The 21,529-nt window shown below is 35.7% G+C and overlaps 2 protein-coding genes across 6 annotated transcripts in view; both read right to left on the minus strand.

Annotated features, from left to right (window-relative positions):
• PPIL3 (peptidylprolyl isomerase like 3) overlaps positions 1–21,529 on the minus strand; it is a 119,178-nt gene that overhangs the window by 29,655 nt on the left and 67,994 nt on the right. The gene's annotated exons all lie outside the window — the stretch shown is intronic.
• ORC2 (origin recognition complex subunit 2) overlaps positions 1,257–21,529 on the minus strand; it is a 39,863-nt gene continuing 19,590 nt past the window's right edge. For all 5 annotated transcript variants that reach the window (XM_055573068.1, XM_055573067.1, XM_055573071.1 and 2 more), the window contains 11 exons: positions 20,956–21,016; positions 18,197–18,390; positions 17,087–17,185; positions 14,817–14,926; positions 12,252–12,384; positions 11,057–11,150; positions 9,421–9,567; positions 8,635–8,806; positions 5,944–6,005; positions 4,947–5,065; positions 1,257–3,016 (listed from right to left, as the gene is read on the minus strand). In XM_055573068.1, coding sequence (XP_055429043.1) covers positions 2,930–3,016; positions 4,947–5,065; positions 5,944–6,005; positions 8,635–8,806; positions 9,421–9,567; positions 11,057–11,150; positions 12,252–12,384; positions 14,817–14,926; positions 17,087–17,185; positions 18,197–18,390; positions 20,956–21,016 — 1,278 coding nt within the window. In that variant the 3' untranslated portion in view covers positions 1,257–2,929. The remainder of the gene's footprint in view (positions 3,017–4,946; positions 5,066–5,943; positions 6,006–8,634; positions 8,807–9,420; positions 9,568–11,056; positions 11,151–12,251; positions 12,385–14,816; positions 14,927–17,086; positions 17,186–18,196; positions 18,391–20,955; positions 21,017–21,529) is intronic.

The following is a 21,529-nucleotide window of genomic DNA, read 5'->3' on the forward strand; positions in this document are numbered from 1 at the left end:
CATCTTAATTTTCTCAGCTGCCTAGAACAGAGCTTTCTGCATGGTAAGTTCTCAAAAAACATGAATTAACATGGCTTAACAGCAATTTGAAAAATTAAAAGTGTGGGAGAATCTCCCAAGGGAGAAATCAAATAATTACAAAAAGCCTGAGAAAGTCATGTACGTGACTATCCCTTGGTTTTCAGGAAAAGACACACATCTGTAATGAGGCAGACTCTCATGACTTGCTGTCATCTCTGACAGCCACTCAGGACTAAGCCAAAAACCTGGAATGCAGAAAAATACATTCTGAACGTGCTACTGGCTCCAGGTTTGGAAGCTGAGAACTGGAGCTGAAGTACAGTTGAGCCTTGGACATCGTGGGGGTGCTGACCTTCTGCACAGTAGAAAATCCAGCTGTAACCTACAGTTGGCTCTGTGTATGCTTGGTTTCCCTTTTTACATCCGTGGGTTCAATGGACCATGGATCATATAGTACTGTAGCATTTACTATTGGAAAAAATCTGCACATAAGTGGACCCACACAATTCAAATCTGTGTTGTTCAGGGTCAACTGTAGACTTCTAAAGTTTCATTAGTAATTTTTTTAAGTTAAGCAACATCTATAAACCATCCCTCAAATTGCCTGATCTTTTATAAGAATGAAATATTCATGTATTAAAATGACAAATATGATACTAAGAAAGTTGCTTCTATTAATGGAATAACACAGGAACTCATTTAGAACTCTCTGCCTACGGAATTCAGTATTATGCCAGTTTGCATAGTGCAAATATCTGTCCTGCATCCTCTGTACCTTTTTAGCCCTGTTTCAGCCATTTTATTAAGAGAAGCCAGAAGAATCTTTCAAGGTTTCAGGTCTGTTTAATATTGCCAGAAGCAAGTAACAGCAGAAGTTTGGAGCCTTAGCAGTCAAACTGATAGAGCTTAAGCTACACTGATGTTGAAACAAGTTAGTGAAGAGCATATAATTCTGCCAAGATCACTATCAGAGCTGTAAGGTGCACTCATAAACTTTTTGAAGCACTTCAAAATATTTTTGGTAAAAAAAAATAGCACTTTATGGGACTTCCCTGGCAGTCCAGTGGTTGACACTCTGTGCTATTAATGTAAGGGGTACAGGTTCTAGCTCTGGTTGGGGAACTAAGATCCTACATGCTGTATTGCATTGCCAAAAGATGGGGGAAAAAAAAGGTCCCAGAGAATCTGGGAGTTGGAAGTAACAAAACAGTACTATAAATGAAGAAAAAAAAAAGTTGTATCCAAATTGCTTTATTAATAGTAGACTATTCACACATATTGCTTGCAAACAGTATAGACACAAAAAATATAAAAATAAACCAGTAGATAAATTTAAGGGCAAATGCAGTTTCACAGTAGGTCATTAAAGATTCTGTATATGTTTCTTTATATTGTAAGTTATTATAAACTAAATATATTAAGCAAAAAAAAAAAAGGTGCAAACCAGCAAGTATATGCCACCATTTGTGTTTTTAAAAGGAGAAATATAGACAAATACCCTTAGATGTGCATAGAATACCTCTGGAAGAATGCTTAAAATGCTGCCAATGGCTGCCTAAGGGACTGGATGGGGGAATGCTAAGGAAACTCACTTTTCACTGAATATCCTTTGGTACAATTAAAAAATTTTTGAATCCTATTCATGTACAAATTTGTTTAAATATTGATCAGTAATTATGGTTAAGACTAACTCCCCTTATACATGGATTTAACATAAAATTACTTCATTATATGACACGAAGAAATGATTTTAAAAATTCTGGGCATTTTGGGAAATATTTTCATAAAAGGGGTTTACAAGATAAGAAATGAGTGAGAAATGCTGATGCAGTACAGTGACAGAGAATTTAACTTCCAAGTATGAAACATTTCAGGGAGTATATAAAGACTATCTGCTGACTCCAGTGGTCAAGGTTAGCCTTTTTTTCTTTCCTAAGAGAAAAGGGTTGTGTATTTAGAGGGCTTGAAATTGTCACTTTAAGAAAAAACTGAAATGTCTTACAGTGAGTTTTAGGTGGGCCTACTTGACAGAGAAATCAAATTAACTTAAAGCCAGCCATTAATAAGCTATTCATCTGCATGTTATTCAAGAAAATTAAAAAGTATGTTGATATACAAGAATAATTAAATTTTTCTGTTGCCTTGGGAAAAAACAACTAAAATACACTTTCAGGATCGTGTTTCTCTAGTCTGGCTTCTCACTCATATCGTGAGCGTGATGGCACGAACATTAACTGTCTCGAGGAGCGTGATCTGTTGTCGTTGATGTGCTTTCTGGGATGGGCGTACACCCTGTACACTTGATACGTTTTTCCCACTTTTCCCAACTGAATAGCATCATGCTCCTTCCTCTATCAGCATGTAGCCTAAATCCAAAAGAAGAAAGCTGAAAATCACCTACTTTCCCCCAGTCCCATACCTTTTATTAAGCTATTTCAGAAACAGTAAAAGGATGATCTGCCTACTCCATTATACTCTTCAGTTCTGACACGCGAAATAGCAAATAAAGCATTTATGCCACTGTCTGTAACTTTCACACTCTGGAACAAGCACATTTGCAAATACAGTGATAAAAGGCCCTCAAAAAAATTAGGAGCATCATCTCTGGTATAAAATAATTCAAAAACATCCAGTTCCAAAGAGTCCCTGAGCACACTGTTCCTTCCAGCAAGAAGTCTCCAGAGAGGTAATGAATGAAAGGCACGTTTTCTCCATTTTGAGGACCGCTGCATAGTACTAGGATGGTATACCAGCCAGGCTAATCCCGGTTCTAGGTGATGACATTACCCCTCCCCACCTAAAATCTGTACACTGACGAGTCTAATGTTGGATGTAAACACAACACTTTAGAGGAGTGGCAGCTGGGGTATAACTCTTCCACGGAAGATTCCAAGAGTACACGAGTGCTTTATAACTCCTCTTCTTCCTTTTCCAGAAAATCAGTCAGTATTCCATTGTCAACAGGAATTAATAAATATTCTACTCCATCAGTTCCCTAAAAGGTGTGAGAATACCTGAATGTTAGTCATTTGTAAGAAATGTATTTGAAATGTTAAACAAAAAAATGGACTTGATTTCATTAATAGTTCACATGAATAGAGAAGTATAAAAAACAAGGGCAGCCCGGGGACACACAGGGATATATAGCTATTAAATACACTGAGTTTATAGTTAAACCACTTTATAGTGGAAAAGAAGACTAAAGAATGAGAAGATGGGTATTTCCGCTCTAAAACACTACACCACTGATATCTCTGTTCTTTTATACCCCTTTCAACCGGATCCTTCCCATTGGCTACAGGTTCAGGTATCTCCAATTACAAAACAACCCTCACTAGACTCCTCATTTCTCTGCAACCATCATAAAACCATGGCACCTTTCTAGAACAGCTGTCTATAAGTAGTGGTCTCCATTTACTCACTTTTTACTCAACCCAAGCCAACCTACCTATCACCATCATTATCATGTCACACCAAAAGAGCTTTTGTTTAGACCACCAAGGAATCCCATTTTCCTAAATTCATTATGTATCTTCAGTCTTTGTCTTTTTGGCCTCTCGGCAGCACCTGACAATCCTGACCTAAAAATATGCTTCTCTTCTTGGCTTCTATGACATCTTGGTTCTCTTCTTGGCTCTCTGGCTGTTCCACCTCTGCAGGCTTATCTTCTACTTGGCCATTAAATAACACACTTCTAGGCTTAGTTCCTGGCCCTCTAATCTCACTATATGTTCTCTCTCTAGACTATCTCACCAAAGCCTGGTTTCCATTATAATATAAATAGGTAGGAATCATAACCTTTTATCTCTAGCCCAGATCTTTTCTCTGGTATCTTGTCCCAGGAATCCAAATGCCCGGCTGACATCTCCACTTGAAAATGTCCGGAGAACCTCAACTGGAGTAAGTCCAAATATACTAAGACCATGAACTCATGCTCTGTCTCCCCAAAATGTTGCCCTTTCAGCTTCTCATCCAGTGATCCCACCATCTCTCTGGTTATGGAGGAAAGAAACAGGCCAGAAACCAGGAATCACTCTTGACACTCTCTTTTCCTTTGGTTCCCATATCCAGTCTGTCATCAGTTCTTGTCAATTTTGAGTCCCAACCACTTTTCTCTTTTTAACCGAGTCCAGATTGCCATCATCTCAGCCAGGCTACGAACACCTTCCCAGCTGGCCTCTGTGCACTGAGGTTTGGCAGTGCCCACCTTACGCTGCCCTATCCCGCTCTCCATACCATTGTCAGAACAATTTTCTCAATGACTTCTCATTATTTCAGAATGAAACGGGATTGTGTCATGCTGGCTGCTGTTTTGTTCCAGAGCCTCTTTACATGCTGCTCCTGCCTAGAATGCTCTTCCTTCCCTTGATGACTGTAAATCTCCTAGTCTTCCTTTAGGTCTCAGCTCAGTGGTCTTTTCTGATACACATAATTAGGTCAAATCCACCTACTGTAATATGTTCTTTCAGAACCATGACCCTCCTGATCATAGGACTTAACCACAATTTAAATGTTACATGTATGTGATTATTTGACAAATGCCCATCTTCTCCATTAAGACTTTAAGCTTTACGAGAAAAGAAATTAGGTTTTTGCTTAACTTCTGTATCCTAACGCTTTGTGCAATATATACAGTTAGTGCTCAATACACATAGACAGGATTAATGAATCGAGGAGAAGGGAACATGATTATCTGACTTATTTCTAATGGCCTGTTTGTCACTCTGAACTAGAAGTCGTAAGTCTTCTGCTCCATGCTGAAGTGGAGTATTTCTACCTTCTTTCTACAGAACTCAAATGGCACACTGCCTAAATGGATCCTTGTGACCCACCAAGGCAACCTCGGTTTCATAACAGGCATACTTGTCCTTAAGTAAACAAGAGACACTACTCCTGGCATACAATGTTATAGAGCAAAGTCTCACCTTCTTTGTTCTTATAAGCTTGTGGTCCCTAAATTCAGTTAATTGGGCCCGAAGTGTCAGATCACTATTGACAAGGAATGCCTCCCGACACTGCTGGTAAAAGTCTTGAAAACAAAGCCCTGGAGAGTTCAAAAGAAGATGTGAACATAAGTCAGTATTTTAGACATGACCCCATATATGCATACCCATGCTGAAAAACACAGGAAAAAAGTGCTATTACCCGAGTATGTCAAAGCAGTCAGTAAATGCTGAGTAAATACCTCTCGAAGAAGCAAAACTAGAGAATACTTAGGTGTTATATACTGTGGCTTACATTTTTTTAATGAGAACTGATTGGCTGAAAGCAGTCAACTGTGGCCAAGGATAATATAATCTCATGGGCAGTTGTAAACAGTGTGAGTAAAGTTGACTTTTTTAAAAGAGGGAACTAGTAAGTCAAGTGAGAGCTGAATGATTTTTAAAAAAAATATATTTTTTCAAAGTCTTTATTGAATTTGTTACAATATTGTTTCTATTTTATGTTTTGGTTTTTTGGCCACAAGGCATATGGGATCTTGGCTCCCCAATGAGGGATCCAACCTGAAACTCCCACATTGGGAGGTGAAGTATTAACCACTGGACCACCAGGGGAGTCCCCTGAATGATTATTAAAATGTGTGTTTAACAGATTATTTTCACTCAAGTTAAAGAAAATCTAAGTTGCCCAGTATATGAAATATATGTAGCTGGTAGACACACATCCATAGTTAGCAGAGGAAATTTAAGAAGTATATTGGATTTGTTTTTCAATTTGTATTGACAAATAATACAAATAGCCTGCTCAGCAGTGTATCTGTGGGGTTGCTTGAAATTTTTCAATATGGCAAATACAGTGATCACGGAGCAAACCATTTATTTACTGCTGTGAAATACTGCAGTGCTATTATTAGATTCCAGGAAAAAGAATTTATGGGATGAAACAAAGGTCATACAATTTAATATCATAAATATTGGATACCAGTGTAAGAAGGGTTATCCTGGTTATCCAGCTGATACTTTATTAGTAGCCGGAAAATTCCCCTAAGGAAAAACACAAAAACAAATTGAAATCCAGAATGTTCACATCCACAGATAACAGTTAATAGTCAAGTACACAGAGACTGTGAAACACTTAGTCTATTTATATTACCTTCCTTTCCTTTTTCAAAGAACATCATATCCTGGTCTACTTAAAAAGGAGAAGCATTTTTACCTCCTTTTAAAGAAAATCTAGGAATACAGCTGACCCTTGAACATCATGGGTTTGAACTGCATGGGTCTACTTACATATGAAGCCTGGCATGCAGTCCATGGGGTTGCAAAGGGTCAGACACGACTGAGTGACTGAACCTGAACCGAACTTACATATGCATACTCCTCAACTTAAACACTACAGTACTACATAGCCCCCAGTTAATTGACTCTGCAGACGCAGTGGATTATGGAGTGCTGACTATGAAAAGTCAGACACAGATTAACCCCCATGTTGTTCAAGGGTCAAATTTTTTTTAGGCTAGAGATTAGTTTACTATAGAAAACCTGGAATATATAATAAAAACTAAACAAAGAAAAAAAAAACTAAAGAGAAAAATATTAATTCCATAACCCTAAAATTATAGCCACTAACATTTGATGTGGAGATCATATTTGCATATGCTGCTGTCTCAAGTCTTTGTGGAATGAAGTACTGTGAAAACATAAATTCATGCATTTATATATGGTATACACCATTTTAAACCTCACTTTTTCACTTATTTATTTTCCCATGTCTTAAAATTTCTTCCTAAACAGTTTTTAATGCCTGCTCATTTATCATACCACAAACTTACCATTTTCCTACTGGTTTTGGATGTTCACATTACTTTCAATTTAAATTAATAAAAAATAACACCACATTAAATAAAATCGTAATAAATATTCTTTCATTTTTTGGAACTGTTTCTGTAGGAGAGTGTACCAGGTAGAATTACTAGGTTGGAAGCAGTGTTATACAAAACTAAACTTCCCAGAAGTCCCTGGATGTGGCAAAAGTTTTAAACCTTTGCATTTTCATCTTTATTACAGTCTAGAAGATAATTTCTATAAGCACATTTTGGATCATCTCAATGATCACTTTATAACTTAGTACACCGCTGAATTTGGTGAAGATTTTTTGATCAATCACATTCATACCAAGTAAAGACTAAATGTGTATTGGAGTGTAAAGGGTGAACCAAAGAAGCACTTGGAGGCTAGCATATAGACATTTAGGTATGGCAAACTAAAAATAATTGCTTTAGGGCAGTCAGTGTCATGTTGAGAATATCTGCATTGCTGGATTCCCGAGTTTATATGTAGTAACTTGCAACAGTCCGTTAGGAGTAAGCATAATAGTAAAATTGAATGAACACTTTTTTTTCCTATTCCCAATTCCATCAAAAAATTTGATTAGATACCCATTTAACATATGTGCTAAGTTGCTTTTAGTCGTGTCTGACTCTGTGACTCCATGGGCTGTAGCCTGCCAGGCTCCTCCGTCCATGGGATTCTCCAGGGAAGAATACTGGAGTGGGTTGCCATTTCCTTCTCCAGGTGATCTTCCTGATCCAGAGATTGAACCCACGCCTCCTGCATTGGCAGGTGGGTTCTTTACCACTGAGCCATCTGGGAAGTCATTTAATACATATTTCATTGTTAATGCAATGATAATCTTTAAGTGTACAGAAATAGCTTTAAAGAATAATACAATTCATTAAAATTAGCATTTGAGGGTTGACATCACAAGGGAGTCTTGTGATGATAAAGCTGCATATCTTGACTGTGGTAGTAGTTACACAAAGTTACACGTGACAAAACGGCACAGAGCTAACACACATACGTACAAATAAGTGCACGTATCAAAAGTGAAATCTGAAGAGCTCTATGGATTGTGCCAGTGTCGGTCTCCTGGCTTTAACACCGCTCTGTGGTGTGAGCTACTGGCAGGGGGTAGTTGGGAAAGGAATGCTCTGGACCTCCCTGTACGTTTCTCTGTGGCCTCCCTGTAAGGCTACTAAAAAGCCTTTTTCAACAGCTTAATTACACAATTTATTTTTTGCTGGCTTATGCTATATACAACTTTTCTTAGCCTTTATTAACTAGCTCTTTTTAATTCAGATATGCATCTTGGTTAGGTTGCTGAAGGGTTTCACTGGAGACACTATATACAAAGATTTTCAAGGTTTAACAGTATGAGCTTTGGAACCACATAGATGGAATCAAAATCTCTGTGTCCTTTACCATGTACCTTAGAGTGGTTATGAGGATCAAAAAAGTTATTTCGTGTAAAGGGCCCTGTGTCTGAGTCATAATGTTCAATATGTAATTAAAAATAACTATTACATGTAAGTAAAATCCATGAAAATTCTGCTGTTTCCTCAACAATGACCACTGAGATGTTCTTACTCAGAAACATAAAAATCTATTAAAAATTCTGGTACCCCTGCTTTATTATCAGGCAATTTGAGACTACTATTGAGTAGTCTACCTAATGCATAACCCAGTACTAGCGACTATTATTATCATTGATAATACTTCTCTTAATCCTGCAAACCTAGAAAGGACTTTAACTACTGCCAGTCAAACCTAACAGGGCATATCTTAAAATGTGTAAAGATTTTTTTAAAAAAGAAGCAATAGTTTTCATTCTTACCTTGCATTAGGGGTAAGGCTTCGTAAGACATGAATTAGGGAACTAAGTGGTAGTGATCCAGACTGTTTAACCAAAAGAGAATTCTCATAGGAGGTTTCTTCAGTATAATGACTGTATGTAGTAGTTTCATACCAGAGCCAGTTATAAAGACTCTGCTTTGCATGATCCCACACTAGAGTACATGATCAAAAAAAATAAGAATGACTAATTATTTTCGTATTGTCCTGTTACTAGATGCCACTCTAGGAAAGAACAAGAAAGTATTAAATAAAAAGTGAATCCTGAAAATTTTCATTTTTGCTATTTCACCATCCAAATCAGTACCTTACAATCTAATTTCACTGTCAATCACCATCTGAATCTTTATGTGTATATTAAATGCAGGTTAAAATATATTAACACTACCAAGGCATTCTTTTAAAAAATTCAATAATTTAGCATTTTGTTTTACAGGATTATCAACAAAGTCTCTGAACTGAAGGCATAAAATAAATATTGCAGTATCACAAAGAAAAGTTAGAAAGAAACCCAAATAATAGTTGGGTCTCCTCTTCTTCAAGAAACTTTACCATAAAACATACCCTTTACTATCAAAATTTTTATTTCCAAGAATTATGTTCTAAATCAGATTGAGGACACCTATATTTTTGGCAACTGTGTTTTTAAACATGGAACAAAGGAAATGTATATGTAAAAACAATACAAATGTTGTGACTTAAAACATTAAGAAAAGTAATTTTCAAAGACTGTTATCTCAAGAAGAAAAAACAGTAACATTCAACTTACTGAGAGGAGCATTGAGGTGATCAATAGATGCTATAAGGTATATATTACGTAAAGATGATAACTGTCCAATAATTTGCTGGCTTTTGTCTCCTCTCAACATTTGGCTATCCAAGTTGTGAATAAGAAGAAAGAGTTCTAAAGAAGAATCTAAAAGGAAAGAGAAGTCAATTATTATTTTCAGTGAGTACTTGTCAAGTCCCCACCACATGCAAGGCTTATGTACTGAAGAACATATCAAGGTAATACAGGACAAAATAGCTATTGTTAGGGGTATGCAATTTATTTGAGAAGACATGTCAGTCACTCATAAAACAGGCAAGACATTATTATACTCTTAAAAAAATGAAATCCATTGAAAATCAGTAGACTCTAAAGCAGTTTAAAGACAACTGGAATGGTTAACACTTGAATCAGTCTATGAAGTAACCAGTTTTAATAAGGCATAGGAAATAAGGCAAGATACATATTAGATTGGGAGGTGAATCTGTGGATGTTGAACTGCAAGGGGGGATGGATCCCCATCCCTAAAAGAGTTCACATTAAGCATTAAGAGAGAATATAGAAAACCTCCGTTATCATAAAAGAGAAGGGGAGAGGACTAGGATATTCCTCAAGGCACGAAGAAGGTCAGAGAAGTAAAATATAAAAGTCAGCGAAGGTAAAATTTGGATAACATGCATATTATATAACTAAAATATTTATGATTTACATAATTATAAATATATTTAATATAAATTATAGATTATATAATATGTATTTATTATAGATTATATAATACAGATTATACACTACATATACACATTAAAAATGACTCAGGCACCTATTTTAATGAGCATACAAATAATATCAAAATCATCTATTAAATCATTAAGCATAACCAATTACTCCATTTAATTGTTAGTCGCTCAGTCATGTCTGACTCTTTGCCACCTCATGGACTGCAGTCTGCCAGGCTCTTCTGTCCATGGAATTCTCCAGGCAAGAATACTGGAGTGGGTTATCATTTCCTTCTACAGGGGATCTTGCCGACCCAGGGATCAAACCCAAGTCTAGTTATTGCAGGCGTATTCTTTACCATCTGAGCCACCAGGGAAGCCCCCAATTAATTGTTAAGCAATGACTAGGACAATTGTTAGGCCCTAAATAATTTTAATTTTTCTGAAATGCTCATATAACCAAAACACTCATACCAAAAGAACAATTTTTTTTCCCATTTCTCAGATTTTAGTATATGAAATTATTCAAATGCATTGATAGTTCCTCAGGATAAAGAAATAATACTTTATAAACATATTAAACAATATAAAACTATGAGATACAGATGTTCCAATTGGCTGGAAGCACTTTACACTAGCCAAACAAAACTGGAAAATTATTCTGAAGTAAAAGGTTTTAGAGAGAAAAAAAAAAGGGCTTTGGCTATATAAGTTCAAGATAGCAGGAACAATTCTTTCCTGTTAGTTAAGTGAAGTTCACAGAAAAGGAAAGGAGAAATTATTTTAAAGAAATCTAAATCAGCAATGAAAGAAATATCATTATTAAAACTATCCACATTTTTGTGTACACTAGTACACAAACAAGTAGACGTGCATGCTTAGCTTCACCCTATAACTACAGAACATCCTCTTCACGTTACCTTCTTTAAATTTATTTGTTATCCACTCTAGCTGATCCAGCACACTGCGGAAAGTACCCACGTGATCAAGGACTTCTGTTACAGAATTCAGGATCTATGTCATAAAAGTGCAAGAGATACATCAGTTATAACTTATTCTGTCATGTAGGATAAAAACAACTAGCAAGTCAAGCCTTTTTTTTTTTTTAATAAATTAAAAATAAATTTGGATTTCCCACCAAGTTTGAAAAATTACTTCAAAAGTCCTACTTTTTAAGGTAAGTCAATGGCAACCCACTCCAGTACTCTTGCCTGGAAAATCCCATGGACGGAGGGGCCTGGTAAGCTGCAGTCCATGGGGTCGCTAGGAGTCGGATACGACTGAGCGACTTCACTTTCACTTTTCACTTTGATGCATTGGAGAAGGAAATGGCAACCCACTCCAGTGTTCTTGCCTGGAGAATCCCAGGGACGAGGGATCCTGATGGGCTGCCGTTTTTGGGGTCGCACAGAGTCGGATACGACTGAAGCGACTTAGCAGCAGCAGCAGCAGCAGCAAACTAAGTAGATCTAATTTATTTTTTTGCATAAGTTATTACTAAAAGGAAATGGGGAAGCAAAGGTGTAAAGATAATACAAGCAGGGTAGTAAAAATACAAAACAAACCCAATATGAGAAATATTATAAAACTATCGATTTATCAAATGAAAGAGGGTCCAAACATTTAGGACATTTTTAAAAAGGAATATTACATTGGCTAATATCCAGAGCCCAAAAGGCTTAAATTCATTTTCAAATGATGAAAAGAAATGAGCATCTGGTGTAAAAATGATTAAAGAACGATAAACTATTACTTAAATTTTTACTTTTTTTTAGAGTATCAAAGTGACATAAAAGCATAATAAAGTTGAAGTTTTCCATAATCCTATCCTTCAGAGAAGTATTGTAGATAGTCAATGTAGTAAACAAAGCTAACATTTCCCTAAGATGCAATACATTCTCAGTTACCAAATAGGAAATTCAAGGAGGGGGATTCAAAGCTAGAACCCTCTGAGTCCAAACATGTGATCTTAAGCACTATGCAATCCTACTAGTGTAAAAACTAAAACAAAAAATGAATGCTTCAGAATATGAAATAGCATCCTCTTTAACATGACGGTATGGATTGGCAGGGGATATGATGTTACTCCTTTTTTAAAACATTTTTAAAACTTACTGATTTCACACTGATTCCAGGGAAGAAGCCATTGATGACAATATGTATGCAATCCTGCAGCATGGTGGTTCGAAACCTTTCTAGTAAATCTCTCTTAGAACCCAAACCATAAAGCACAATGTTGAACCCAAGGCTGTAAGAAAAACAGCACGCACGAAATTAAAGTTCAGTACTTACTGCAAATTTTATAATCAACCAGTTTCCTTCATTTAAGCTTATCAAGAATACAGGAAGAACTGGCATGGCTAAATAACGATTAATATATTGATTCCCAACATATATAAAGAAAAAGCACAATTTTGTTATCTGTACACCAAGCTTGTAGTTCCAACTTTCAGTAGCTTTCTCTCTAGCTCCTATTGTGGTTCAGTTGCCAAGTCATGTCTGACTCTGCAACCCCAAGGACTGCAGCACACCAGGCTTCCCTGTCTTTCACTATCTCCTAGAGTTTGCTCAAACTCATGCCCATTGAGTCGGTGGTGCATCCAACCATCTCATTCTCTGTCACTCCCTTCTCCTCCTGCCCTCAATCTTTCCCAGCATCAGGGTCTTTTCCAATGTTCTTTGCATCAGGTGACCAAAGTATCAGAGCTTCCTATAACCTTTCAAGTAATAGGAGGAAAGAGAGAACAAGGCACTAGGTACAAGAAACTAAAATAATTTTAATAGGCTGAAGCAGAGTTTTAGAGAGATTAAACTGGAAAAGTAAGCAGGGGCCAGGTCACAAAAGGTCTTGTTAAACCAACTAAGACATTAATTGGATTTTATTCTAAGGAATATGATCATTTAAAGTTAGTACTCAGGTGTTAGGGGAGCCTGGTGGGCTGCCATCTATGGGGTTGCACAGAGTTGGACACGACTGAAGCGACTTAGCAGCAGCAGCAGTCAGGTGTTAAGTGAAAGGTTTTAAGTAGGAAAGTAACATGATCTTTTTAGAAAGATTACACTGGCTGAGCTGAGGAATGGATAGGAAGGAGGGTAAAACTGAAGACTATGGACTTGAATTAGGTGTCATGGAGAAAAACATAAAGTGTGAAGAGCTTTATGGATCAAATCAGTTGGATTTGGAGAATGATTAGATATGGAAGATAAATGAAAAGGACTATTAAGAATAACTCAGTTTTTTGGCATTGGCAACTATATGATGAAGTGATATTCACTACCCTAGGTAGTTGGGGCAAGTGGAAATGATGGGTTTAAGATAAGTTAAATTTTATGTATAATGAATTAGTTATAGAACTTCTACATGGACACTTTCAATATAATTCATATCTGCTGCTGAAGTGAATTTTGGCTGGGCTACAGATACAGTTATGGGAGTTATTCACATACAAAGAGCAACTGAAGCCAAGAGAGTGGATGAGACAACCCAGAACATCAAGCATGAAGCGTCAAGTTAAAGTTCAACTCCATGATTGTTTATGGAGGTCAATCAGAAACAGTATTTATGAGATGCTCTGCAGCAATGCAGGATAGCCTAGAAATAGAAGAAAAGAGATAAATCCTCAAAGGTGGAGATTAGCAAGGTAAAAGCAGCAGGAAAAACCAAGCAAGGGAATTCAGAGAACTAGCAATTCTACTGAAGTAGCTGACTATGAGGTCTAGGCTGGGAAGCAAAGCAAATCAAGTTATCAAAGTTGACATATGGGAAGAAAAGAACTGGTGGGCTGTGGGGTAGGATTAGAGTGAAGATCTGCTATATAAACTTATAATGAACAGATCCATACATAGTTACTCAGAGAAGGTAAGGTCCTAACAGGGAAGAAAATAATTTTCTTACTAGCATAATCCTTTGATTTATTATTGGCAAAAGAAAACCAGGATCAACTGGGGAAAACTGTGGCAATTTCTATGTTCTTACTGCATTCACATGTATAGCATATGTTTTAAACACTTCCTTATACTAAGTTTCTTTTAAATACAAATATAAAAATAATTATAGAAAATTTTTCTATATTTTAATTTTTACCATTCTAGGTATTTTAATGCAAGTTTAAAATTTTACCTTAAGTATTTGAGAAATGATAAAATATTCTAAAAAACAATTTAAAAATGGTAAAACAATATTTATAGAACAGATCTCAAAAAATTTGAAGGTCTATAGTACATGTAAATAGAATGGGATTAAAAGAAAAATATATATTCTTTCATTTTAGAAACTTGGCTGTTTCTAAAATCAGAAATATATCAGAAATAAAATCTGATATATTTATCAATCTTGACAAATTATATTTTCAAATATTTTTATAATAATTCATAATTCTAAGAAAGGCTATTTAGTTTATAAAAGCTTTCAAATTTGATTAAACTTAGAAAAGACACATTTTCTGCAAATTGGAATTTCTGAGAAGAGTCATATAATAATATGACATTTCTACATTTGGGTCATACAACTGGGAAAACACCTAGTTTTTCAAATTTTTATACATATGTAAAAATGCATATCAAGGTCACTGCAAAAAAAATTAATGTCTAACTGCTTTGATTTTAACATAGATTTATGTACATATATTATTATGTAAATATATTTATTTTACAGAGGTTTACAATGATAATAGTACTTACTGTAACTGCAACATCCATTTATGAAATAACTGTTCATGCTGTTGATTTAGTTGTTTAAGTTCAGCAGAAAAGGAAGGAGAAACCTTGCTCAATAAGTTATGCAAAGTTTGCTTTAAAAAAAAGGAAGAGGGCAGGAAGAAGATCACTCTCAAGTCACATACATCCAATCAATTCAAAGTAAAAATATTCCCTTACAAGTCGAGGTTAGGAGAGGCTATTAGTGGAAATATTACTTTAATCAGGTTTGGTAATGAGTGCCTCTACTGAATATACACAGTATTTCAGTATTTGTTTCTGTAAAATGTGTTATATACTCTTACATACAAACATGTAAAACAGTAATGAATTTGCTAAGTTTTGTCTAGAACCATTTACATGACAATGAACTCCAAATGTAAGGCTTTAATTTCTAAAAAAAACTGTTACCATCATGAGATGATTAAACCTGCCTCCCAGTTTTGACAACAAATCCAGACATTCTGGTGACTAAACACAGCTCACTTATTGAAATGAAAACACTAGCAAAAAGCTGTATATCCCTTTTTACCTTGGCACTACTGTGTTTTCATCATTCTATCCTTAAAGTAAAATATTCTTTTAATACTGAAGACTAGTGCAGCAATCAAGATTCTAAACACTCTAGCCTATAGTTTGATTTTTTGCCAACAGTTTTTATTTATTCACATACTTAAAGAGAAATAGGACAAATTCTAAGTGAAATGTTAAGCAGGTAGCTTTAAAAAATTTATCTCTCCATCTGTGCAGAATTACATTACCAGCCTCAGCACTTGCCGCTCCCCTATCCATACCCTTTGCTGTGTGACTTTGCAATCCCTCCCACTAAACCAGTGAGTCTAGTCCCCTGCTCTTTGACTTTGTTTTCAGCCACGTGATTTACTGCAGCTACCAGAATGAGGCAGAAGTGACAGAGACAGTTTTGAGCCCAGGCTTTACAAGGTCTTTTGTTTTTTCACTTCTGTCTCTGACATTGTCATGAGAAGAACATGCCTCTGGTAGCATTCCAAGGAGGTCCAATAAGGAAGACAGATATGTGGAGCAAATCCTAGCTCGGCCAACTCCCAGCTAACTGGAAGACATGAGATATAAATGTTTCTTGACATGTGCTACTAAGACTGTATCCATCAGCTATGTCCGCAATTAATGAAAGACTCTCCTTTCTTTCATTATCAGTAACAGGTGTTTCTTTCATTCTCTAAGAGATCTTTGTCTCTAGGTCCCGTGAAGTCCTACTTTGACCCTAGATCCACTTCCCCCCACCCCCATGCTGCTTATATAAAAACAGATGCACTAAGAAGATGTTAGTGCCATCTCTTCCTTGGAACAATGTGGTTTCTTGACACATGTTTTCAGCTAGTCTCTGATTTGAGTTGCAATACCAATGAGCCAGGTAGAAAGAAACAAAACACCCAAAAAAACCAACCACACAGCACCATTTCATCCAGGTCACAGTGGTTTACCCAATAATCTCCTCTCTTCTATAGCTTGAAAACTATGTCAAAGTCCTGTATACCTTAGGAAACTGCACTGAATTCTACTTTCAGAAAATAATAAAATCTTGATTCTCTGAGTCAATAACAATGTCTTATTGACTACAATTATCAAGCCCACTTTCTAATCAAACATTTTCTTATTCAGATGGTTCTGTGTCTCTGTGTCTTGTCTTAGTGAGGTATGAATAAAAGCCCTGAATATAACTGTATGGTATTTTTTGACACACTGGAACCATAGTATATAGTAACCCTGTTACCTTACTGTACTGGACAGGCTTTCCATAATACCAGAAAGCAGAATACCCACTACATTTTGCAAGGTTTTTAACTCAGAATCAGGTCAGTCAGTGTTTTATGACCAATGTGAAGTTCAATGAATATATGGATTAAATTAACAATAGAGATTAATGGTACATGGATTTCAAAGGAACTATGACCCTGAACAGGGAACTATATTCAGTATCCTGTGATAAACCATACTGAAAAGAATGTGAAAAAAAAAAAAAAAAAAATATATATATATATATAACTGAATCACTTTGTTGCACAGTAGAAATTAATACAACATTGTAAATCAAGTATATATATGTCAATAAAATAAAAAAAGAAACTATGACCCTGATGATTACTGTAGGTCCTGAAGAAATGATAAATAAGAGAAAAACATAATTACAGTACTCTTCAGATTTTGCTGCTTATATAGTATATATTTCAGCTCACAATAAGAAAAATTTAGAAGTAGCATTCATTGCAACATACCTGATCCAGTTTAGCCCTCTTTAGTTTCTGCAGTGTCCTATCAGAGGTTAAAACTTTAGAACTGCTGTGGGCTTCAAAATATTTTTCTACTAAGTGACTCTGAAAGTGGACAAAGCAAAGTCAGTTCTTAGTTTCAGATATTTGTTTTATATCAAAACTAGATAGTAACAGCAGTGTAAAACAGGATAAGTGAAATTCTTTATTTGGCAGTCAGTATTTTCTTTTTGAAGCAACAACACTTTGATTAAGGAGCAAACAAAATTAATTCCAGTGATAAAACTGAGTAACTCTTAGGATCATAAAAGTTGAAGAAAGTGACTAGTTTGAAGTAGTCTGTCCAAAAATGATTCCTAAATTCCAACATATAATTCCCATCCAGACTTACAGAAAAAAAAAGTTTTATATATCAGGACCTTTGTTTTGCCTCACACAGTCCTAGCAAATTCTTTAATAAGTGTGGGTGAAGGACTGTGAAAATGAAAAAGATATCAACACCAAGGGTAAAAAAAAAAAAAAAAAAAAAAAAAGACTTGCTTACTATTCCAGTAAGATGACTGACCACAGGTTCTACTGATGTGGGGCATGACTGACCTCTATGAAAGTAAGGACGGAATGGAAAGCTATCAAGCAGTAGGCTCTGCTCTGAATCTTTACAGAAAATGAGAGGATAATTAGCCTTTTCTCAGGCCATGATGTGTGGAGTGTTTTCCAAACAACTCAACCTGGATCCAGAGTCACAGCATTTATTATATACTTACACTAACCTGAATACATCAACAGTCGTACAAAAGAAAACTATATAAAAAGGTATATACTGAGAAGTCTTGCCTTCAATTATCCAACTAATATTTATTGAAAAGCTCTTTTTCAAGTCAACTGAATTGCCACCTTTAGCATATGCTATGGTATTGATATATGGATATGGAGAGACAGAGAGGCCAGGATACAAAGTTCAGAAATATATATGTGGGAATTTATGTGAAAGGCTAAGAAAATGTAGAAAAGTGAAGTAAAAATATTGTGCTGATCCTCCCATTTGGATCTTTTAGGTAGCTTATCTTTGAGATATTACTAATTTTTCTTTCAGGTTAAAGTTCTCTCTTCACTTACTATTTTCTCTCTCTTCATTTTCTTAGAAGGGGTTTCTCTGCAAACAGGAGCTGAAACTTCTTTATTCTGAGCTTGAATCTTTTGGCTCAATATGTCTTCATTAGTGTCCTCTTCATATTCCTGTGCGACCCCTTCATCATCCTCTGAGTTGGAAGCTGAATATTCACTTTCACTGTCAGAATGAGACCGTGGAACTGTGGGGGAAGAAGTAATTGGGAAAATTGGACAGCTTGCCAAGAGAGACATTGTAGGGTATTAGGAAGAGTGTGGGCATTGAAGTAAGAGATTGTGACTTCTGATTTTGTCATTACATGATGATGATCTCACCAGAGCTAGTTTTGTAAGTTTTATGAGCACCAGTTTCCTCATTTATCAAATGAGGCTACCACTGCTTAATTTAATAAAACAATGTTTTTAATAAAACATTGTAAAGATTACACTGAAATACATATAAAGCAACTAACAATGCCTAACACATAGGAACTGAGGCAGAAATTGTCAGTCATACCTAATATGTTCTTTCCTTCTTCCTTGCTAATAGAATTCATCGTAAAATGTGGTAATGTGCCAAGGAATAAATAATCACAGTAAATTTAACTGTCTTTTCCTTTGCCCAGTACATGCTCTCTCAGCCTCCTTTGCTACCAGAGTTGGCTACATAAACATTTAACCGATGAAGGAAAATTTGCTGGAAGCTTTTGGGAAAGATTCTCCTCAGTTACGAAAGGAAAACCCCTTGGTAGCTCAGCGGGTAAAGAATCCGCTTGCCAACGAAGGAAGACACAGGTTTGATCCCTAGGTCGGCTTCCTCTGGAGGAGGAAATGGCAATCCACTCCAGTTTTTGCCTGGAAAACTCCATGGGCAGAGGAGTCTGGTGGGCTGCAGTCCATGGGGTCCCAAAGACTTATACCCATAGCTTAAAGCTATGGAAGCCATTTTGCAATATAAAATATCAAAACTAAAGATGAAAAATGCCAGCGATAAAGCAAAATGACAGGAAGAACAGGAAGATCCTTCATGACACTGTTGAGTCACTACATTAACCACGAACTGTGTATCTCTAGACTTCTTATGATGTGAGACACTTCAATGTCCGTGGCTTAAGCAAGTGTTATAGAGTTTTCCATTGCTGCCCATTGAAAATGCCATCCTAACTGACAGAGCACTCAATATATGACAGTCACTACTTTAAGTACTACTAATACATGGGCACAATCCATCCCAGAGTTGACATAAAAGTTATATTTTTAAACAAACCATAATGACCCCAACCACTCTCTAGAAATAATAAAACTAGTTTTATAATCATAAAGTAAGGATAAAACTAGTTTTTACACTCAATAATATAAAACTATCATAAAAGGTTAAATTCCAAAAGAAATAATTTTAAGCAAATCACTATTTATTTTGAAGAGTAGATATACTTCAGAATATCCAGTCAGCATGTAACAAATATAGATACTGAAAAAGAAAAAAAAGAAAGCTTGATTTTGTGGGCATATACAGCTTAGAAGATTCAGATTTGTGGTGATTGCTGCCCATGGTAGATGCATGGGTTAGAAGTGGTAGGAGGTACCAGACAATGTCTTTATTCTATTTACATGAATACATCATACGTGTTGGTGTATTTATTTGATGGTTATTGAGAAGGAAAAGGAAGTTCACCTTCTCTCTAAAAAGGATTCTTCTGTGGAGTAAAGAGGAAATTAAGATGTGGGATGTATTTGACATAAAATAATAACAACAATTGCACATATATCTTTTACTACTTCAGATATACACTAATTTAGTATTATAAATTCTATGTTGATTAAAAATGTAGCATCAACTTTATACCTTGAAAAGAACGGCTACGGGGCATGGACTTAACAATGTCAGTCAATATTGTCAAGGAGTCAACCCCAAGAAAGGTGCTGATATCTTTAGGAAACCAAGGTCAACAAGAAATTTGCCCCAAAGTTAAACATTTAAAAACCCCAAAACAGGGAGTTCCCTGTAGTTCCAGTAGTTCAGGTTCCACACTTTCACTGCGGTGGCCCGGGTTCAATCCCTGGTCAGGGAACTAAGATCCTGCAAACCATACAGTGCTGCAAAAAAAACAAAACAAACAAACCAAAAAACCCAAAAACACTTTTAATTTCCCCAAAGGTGGGACTCATATTTGTTTACTTGGCTTTGTATAGTATTCAGTATAACTGAATATTTTGAATTATTTCAATATAAAACTTCTAAATAAATCAATAGAACCATTTCTAACACTGTCTTTGGCAAATAAACCAGAAAGCATGTTATTATATTGAAGAAGAATTTTAACTAACCTTAATATCCACTGACTGTAAAAAGACACGGTGCTAAGTGTTAAGAGTTAAAATATAAGATATAGTCCTTGCCCTTAAGGGATTCACAATTCAACTGAAGATGTGACCATATCCTTTCCATCATGAAAAGAAACAGCAATAAGTAGTTATAATAATAAAAGATAATAATAGCTAACACCTGTTAAGCATATATCGTGGTCAAGCACTACTAAGCACGTTTGACATTCTTTATTTCAATTAATCTCAAAATAACTCTGAGGCTGGTACCACTGTTGTCCCTATTTCACAAATGAAAAGAACTGAGGCATAGAGAAGTCCCTGCGACAGGCCAAAGAAAAAGCAAGCATTCTAAGGCTAGAACCTGTATATTTAACCATTATTGCCTCTTGTTTAGATGCTTTTTTTAAATAAAAAAACTCAGTGTTAAAAGAAATACACACCTATTAATCTCTTCCTTAGCCCACGAGGTGCTGTTGACAGAAATTCACTTTTATCATTGTTCTGTTCAAAAATAAAAAAGCAACATAGTTTTAAATAGTCAAATAATAATGATGACATGGAAATTAATGATGGATCTGGGTGCAAGAAAGGCTGGAAAGAAAAAAATATTTTGTTTTCAACAGATGACATTAGAATTAGAGGAGCTACTTCCTGGAACTAGAAGACAATGACAAATGACTTTGTTGGGGGGAAAAAAGGACTATAACAACACAAATGATACAAACAAATTCCAAAGGATTCTTAGAGTGATACTGTAAGTTGTATTCCAGACATCTGTAAAGTATGGACTTCTATTATTATGTAAAGAAAAAGCATAAATTTATCAGTGTTTGAACTGTTCTTCACCTATCAGATTAGCAGAAATTTTTTTTTTAAAGAGGTAATACTGTTCAGTGATGATCAGTAAGCAAATGGGATTTGCTTAAATGGGATTCCTATACTTAGGGCAATGGGCCTTTCAATGTACAAAAAATTTACTGGTGTTAAAGTAGTCTGTGAGGAGTCTTCCCTGGT

The sequence above is a fragment of the Bubalus kerabau genome, chromosome 3, assembly GCF_029407905.1.
Source record: "Bubalus kerabau isolate K-KA32 ecotype Philippines breed swamp buffalo chromosome 3, PCC_UOA_SB_1v2, whole genome shotgun sequence".
NCBI classification, from domain to species: domain Eukaryota; kingdom Metazoa; phylum Chordata; class Mammalia; order Artiodactyla; family Bovidae; genus Bubalus; species Bubalus kerabau.